Below are 6,419 nucleotides of genomic sequence, written 5' to 3' on the forward strand. Positions count from 1 at the left end.
ATTGATCAACAATAAGGTTCAAAAGAAGGATCGAAAAAACATGACAATCCATATAAGGAGGATTTGTCGGTAATTTTTTGTCAATAATATTGGTGTGTTACTATAAATCTGTATAACTCCCATATCTAAACTTTTTTTTCATTTGATTTTTATACAACATGAAGATGAGGACGAGGGATCGGTCATTGAAATCAGAAATAATGAACCATCAGTATTTCAACCTTTGGAAACAGAGTTCCAAGAATGTGTATACACATATACTGAATGTCCAACAACAACTGACGTTCAAAGCGAACAGAAGGTATATTGAATTAATATTACTTACACAAATATTAGCTATATAATAATATTTTCGAATCACCTTTGATAAATATAAATGTTATGTTTTTTCGAATGAATTTTGATATGTATGATTGACATTATACATATATATGATATGTATAAATATAATTATACATTCACACACATGCCTAACAGATATCAAATTGTTATCACTGATATAAAATTGATTTTTCTTCACCATTATATTACTTTGATTAAATGCTCACACATGTACATTGTTATTTTATATAGGATGAGAATATGGTCGCTAAAGAAGAAGGTCGTATAGAAGGATCGAAAAACATGCACAGTATTGATATGGAAGATTTGTTGGTATATTTTTGTTACTCGTGTTGTTTTGTTACTCAAAATCTATATATATAAATGTACCATATGTTATTTTTAGAAAAAGGATCATAACGTTCTCCGCTAAATAACAATATGTTATAACGCTTTCATTGGGGTTGTGACAGTATCGTTATATATTCATTTGAATGTATAATAATATGTTATAGATTACTAATAATTCTAGTCTCTTCAATATTATAAATGTTTTGTATGAATATCCTCATATATAACCATTTTAATTACAATTGGTAATATAATAACATTTCTGAAACACCTTAGAAATCTAAAAATGTTGTGTGTTAACATTGTGTTTTGATGTCTGATATTGATCTTACACATATATAGAATATGTATATATAGATTTATACATTCATATGCAAGCCTTACAGATAACAATTTCAAATCTCTGTTACAAATTATTTCTTTCATTCAACTTTAACGTACTTTGATTAAATGTTAAGACATGTTGATTGTTATTAATAGAGGATGAACATATGGCCGATAAAGAAGAACGTCGTGATGAAGAATTGAAAAAATAGCACAGTCTTGTGATGGAACATTTGCCGGTATTTTTTATCAATAAAGTTGATTTATTACTCCAAAACTATATACATAAACGTACCAGCTATTATTGTTTAAAAAGGATCATAATGTTTTCAGCTGAATATCAAAAAAATTTTATCTTTATTCTACCATAATTTCTATATTTGTCGTTAACTCGTATTCTACACTAGTAATATTGGTCTTTATAAATATTGGGTGATGATGACTTTGTGAAAGGATATGAATTCATTGTACTCAAATATGGTGGATCATGTATAATGTCCACTGTAATACTAGGTTAATTGGGGCTATTACAGATTCATTATACATTCATTTGAATGTATAATAATATGTTATACATTACTAATAATATTATACATTCATGGTTAGGCTTTATATATAATAATTTAAAATCACCGGTATACATTTTTTTATTCAACTATGTATTACTTTGATAAAGTATTCAAACATACTGATTGTTATTTAATATGGGATGAGCATATGGCCGAAAAGAAGAAGGTAGTGGTAAAGAATTGAAAATACAATACAGTCCTGATATGGAAGATTTGTCAGTATCTTTTTGTCACTCTTCTTGATTTTTTACTCCAAATCTATCTACATAAACGTACCAGTTGTTTAGGCATAATTAAAGTTATATATTCATAAGTTTTGTTTTACACATAACACATCCATCTGGTTGCCTGTAGGATGATGTCGGTGGCATAATAACGGAGTCTGTTCAAAACGCTGTTGATGCACTATTATTTGGTTTGTCAACACCTTCAACTACAAAGACATTAAATATTGGTACACCAAATATAGTGACCGAAAGCTAGTGGATAATTCACAATAATTAGTTTCCATCTAATTTCCCAGATGCTCGAGTTAAGAACATGAAGTCACAAAAGCACCTGTGAAAAGGGATCGAAAGAAGTCGAGGATTTTTAGGTCACCATACACTACAAAATTTGGTTCTACCTCTAAGGATGAGGGCAATTCTGATACCAAAGAGAAGCAGATGTATGATTTTGATGGTTGTATCATTTACTAAGAATTGCCTAACCAATTGATCCTCTATTACTCTCCTTGGCTTGAAGTAGGGTTACACAAATATCATGCTGGAAAGAAAGTAATTTTGAATTTTTTTTAATTTTTGAAAATACAACTGCAGCATAAAATTTTTATGAAGTTTAATCCTTGTTAATTTTGCAGGAAACAAACAGACAATCACTATCTTAAAAATATTTCAGGATTAGGTTATCCTCAGTTGGATTTTGTCATTGCACAGGTACAGTCAAAGAATTGGTTCTACTTGATGTCGCAACGTAAAACATGCTGGAATGATGAGGTAAATTAAACTAAATTAGTTCCATATCATAAAGGTGGTTACTGTTGCAAACTTTAATATAATGTCATATAATACATGTAACTATTTCAAGCTTGTGTTACTTTTAGATTCTGCTATAAAAACTAACATCATACATTTGAAAATGATGTATAATTATGAAGTGTTATCTAAAGTACTATTACTGAAATTTAGAAACATGAATAATTGTTAGTATTATTTAGCATATTGTATCAAGTATGACTAATACAATCAATGTTTGTTTCATACATTCCTAGTTATATATACTAAATTTTCATACATGTAGCATTTTTCATTAGTATATATCCAGCATGAATGAAAATCATATGTATAATATCATCCACCACTTGTTATTGTTAGAAACTAAACACTACCATGATGTTATGCATGTTTTAATTGGTAGAAAAATGTATTTATTATTACAACATGCACTACAATATTACATCATACATAGAAAATTTTGTATAATTACATATCATACATGTAGTGTCAATAATTCATACATTAAAGTGATTGTCCAATACATAATAATAACTAAAGAATATGTTGTTTACTTTCAGTGTTTTACATTTTTTTACCATTTTTAATATGTAGCACTTAGATGTGATATTCTACCATTTGAGAAAGAAATCGAAGTTGCAGCAGTGTGATACTTATAGATATACAACAACCAGCTACTTCTTCAAAACATATATCGATAAGACATATAGTCGATATTATCCAATGGTTCAAACAGATCAGATATCCATGCAAGAAGACTATGCAAAATCTTATGTTGTGGCTAAGAATAAAGACGCTATTAAAAATACGATTAACAGATTCTGTATTCCTGCGGGATTATCATGGCATATGATTGATAAGGTATATGTTCCTGTTAACTGTGGCAAAGAATTTCACTGGGTATTGGCTGTAATTGTATTGAAGAAGAGAGTATGCGTGTGTATGACTCATTGTCCAGTAAAAGGAAAAATGAACCACCAAATGAAATACAAAAGTTAGCAGTGATGCTCCCTACTTACTTGTCAAATAGTGGTTTCTTTGAAAAGACGGAGCGAGCTGATTGGTCAACACTGAAAGCGTACAAAGGAAAGCTTGCTCAGCAAACTGGTCATATCAGTCATAACCCATTTGATGTTGAATACATTCAAAATATTTCACAACAAGTTTCTGATAGTTTGTAAGTGCCTTTTGTTTATTTTTTTCAACATGTATAATTATGGTATAATTATTGAACATACTATTCCTTCATTTTATTATCAAATCAGGGACTGCATGGTCTTTGTGGCTGCATACGCAGAAATATTAAGTGAAGGGCAACAAGTGCATTCATGTGATTTTAATACTGTAAGTCAACGTGCACGGTATGCTTCATTACTATGGCATTATGGAGTGACAAAGGCAGAGAAAGGTTACACGAGTGATAATAATGATCCTCCTAGGCCAAAGAATAGTTATCTCCAATCACCTAATGAAAGTGCAATTGTTACTTTAGAGTAGCACCTTTTTATAACATTCTAAGTGTTTTTTAGTAGTTGATGTTAAACAGTTACATACATTATTATTTTCTGGATGTTGGAATTTAATTTACATTTTATGGATGTCCTTTTTGGTCTTATACGTATTCATCAATTGAAGAACTATTTTGCATTTATAATTTCATACATACAACCTAACATATAATCCATACTTATACATAACACACAATGGAATGGCTACTTAAATTTTACACAAATTTAGTTACATGAATTTGCCATTTCTTATGTTGTTTATTAAAAAACTGATATAACCGGTCAGTTAACTTTCACTGATTTTACTTTATCATCTTAAATGTTATTAAACTATAATAGTATATCATACATCAATTATATAAGAAATGTTATTGGGTATCTTTGTAAAACACAGTATATTACAACTATTTACTGTAATAGTTCTCAAATTACATAGTATATGCACACATATAACTATGTTATATTTATAAGTGATAAAGTAACAAAATACGATCTTTGAAAACTGTATTAAATGATTATGAAAATGTCATACATTGATTAATAACTAAACATCAGAAAACAATTAAAAATATCAATCTAGGATTCTTCCAGCATATCAACAAAAACTAATTAAAATGATTATTCAATTACAACCAATCTAAGCATAAGCCTTTAGAACAACAGATTATCTTCTTCACGATTCCTTTGAAAAGAAATCGCATGTCCTACGGTTGTGTCCTACACGTCAATATTTATCACAATGGTTTGAACTTGCAGTAAGCAATTCACTAGATTTCAAGTGTCTTCCTTTCTTTGGCCTACCCAAAGGTCTTTTGTATTTGGGTGGAAAAATTTCTTTGTCATTAATGAATTGTGGAATATTCCAATTCTTCATGCCTGGCATAGGAACTATTGGGAGTTCATACGTCTTGGCAATGGTGTTTGGCCTGTACAATTCTGAGCAGTAATGACCATACTCTTTTACATCAATATTTTTACTCTTTAAAACAGCAATTACGTGTGCACATGGTATTTCATCAATTTGATACCGGCCACAATTGCACGTGTCATGATTAATATTAATAATGTACCTCCTTCGTAATTCATATACGCAGTATAGATAACTACCAGCTACCTTAACCTGTTAGAAACGAATTATTTAATACAGATAATAACATAAAAATTTATAACGAATAAAAAAAAAGACATTTAATTAAACAATTATTCTAATACATACCATCATCCGCAAAGCTTTAACCCCATTATCAGTCAGAATTTCTTGAAATCTTCTCCTGAGTATTGTGTTTGTATAAGATGCAATTTCACTGTTCTTACAATTTCATGCAGCAAATAAAATTCTAACTTCTTTATGGAAACCTAAAATAGGAAATTCTCTAGCCTCTACCAAACAACCGTTAATACATTCGGCTATATTAGAGGTCATCATTCTACCTCTATTAACAGGGGAAGTGACATCGAGACTATTTTTCATAACCAGCTTCTTCCAGATATTCCTTAACCCGGGGATCAATCTTACCAACTTTTGTCATAATGTAATCAAAATCTTCTACTTTATAAGCTTTAGCCATTGAATAATAAAGGTCACTAAGTCTATCTTTGCTTTTTCTAAAATATTTGCAAATATTTTTTCATAAATGTCAAATACAAGCTAGATGGGGGACATTAGGATAAACAATGCTCATACCTTTTATGATACTCTCGTTTCGATCCGATACAATATACATATTATCCCATTTCCCAAATGCTTCCCTAAATTGATGTAAAAACCAAGTCCAAAAATTATCGTTCTCCTAATCCACAACACCATAAGCTAATGGAAGAATACATCCTAAAGAGAAATAAATAACAAACCAAAATATTATGTGTAGATCAATAATATATGTACTACATTGAACAGGTCTCTAATGAATTTATAATTATGTATTACATAACAGAATACATATTTATAATATACTGTTAAGGAATTATACATTTATAAAGTATAACACTACATCATACCTTATAAACATATTGTTAAGGAATTATACATTTAAAGTTTAGTAAATGTATAAGCCATTAAACATGTTATTGGTAAGAAATATGAATATTTATAATATTATACATACATCCTAACGTATAATCTATACCCATACATATAAAATACAATGGAAAGGCTACTTAAATTTTCACAAATTTTGTTTCATGAGTGTGCCATTATTATGTTGTTTAATCAAAAAACTGGTACATTCTAAATAAAAAATAATAATAATATGTGTAGGTCAATAATATATGTACTATTTTTGCAAGTCCATATTTTATTATACATACAAGAGCAATGTATAATCAGTACTAAT

At 29.1% G+C, this 6,419-nt stretch overlaps 1 protein-coding gene across 1 annotated transcript; it reads right to left on the reverse strand.

Annotated features, from left to right (window-relative positions):
- Nucleotides 1-4,810: 4,810 nt before the first annotated feature.
- On the reverse strand, nt 4,811-5,654 carry LOC107844159. Its single transcript, XM_047397600.1, has 3 exons — nt 5,548-5,654; nt 5,303-5,390; nt 4,811-5,206 (listed from the first exon to the last, which is right to left on the reverse strand). Exons 1-3 carry the CDS (start codon nt 5,652-5,654, stop codon nt 4,811-4,813), a joined length of 591 nt encoding a protein of 196 aa, XP_047253556.1.
- Between the last annotated feature and the right edge of the window lie 765 nt (nt 5,655-6,419).

The sequence above is a fragment of the Capsicum annuum genome, chromosome 10, assembly GCF_002878395.1.
Source record: "Capsicum annuum cultivar UCD-10X-F1 chromosome 10, UCD10Xv1.1, whole genome shotgun sequence".
Lineage (NCBI taxonomy): Eukaryota > Viridiplantae > Streptophyta > Magnoliopsida > Solanales > Solanaceae > Capsicum > Capsicum annuum.

What these genes read in the sequence shown, in the direction of transcription:
- LOC107844159 (XM_047397600.1), bottom strand. Translation starts at nt 5,654, where the DNA reads ATGGCTAAAGCTTATAAAGTAGAAGATTTTGATTACATTATGACAAAA. An exon ending in GAAGCTGGTTATGAAAAATA is followed by an intron (nt 5,391 to 5,547) that starts GTCTCGATGTCA and finishes TTGTAAGAACAG; the next exon opens with TGAAATTGCATCTTATACAA. An exon ending in TTAAAGCTTTGCGGATGATG is followed by an intron (nt 5,207 to 5,302) that starts GTATGTATTAGA and finishes CGTTTCTAACAG; the next exon opens with GTTAAGGTAGCTGGTAGTTA.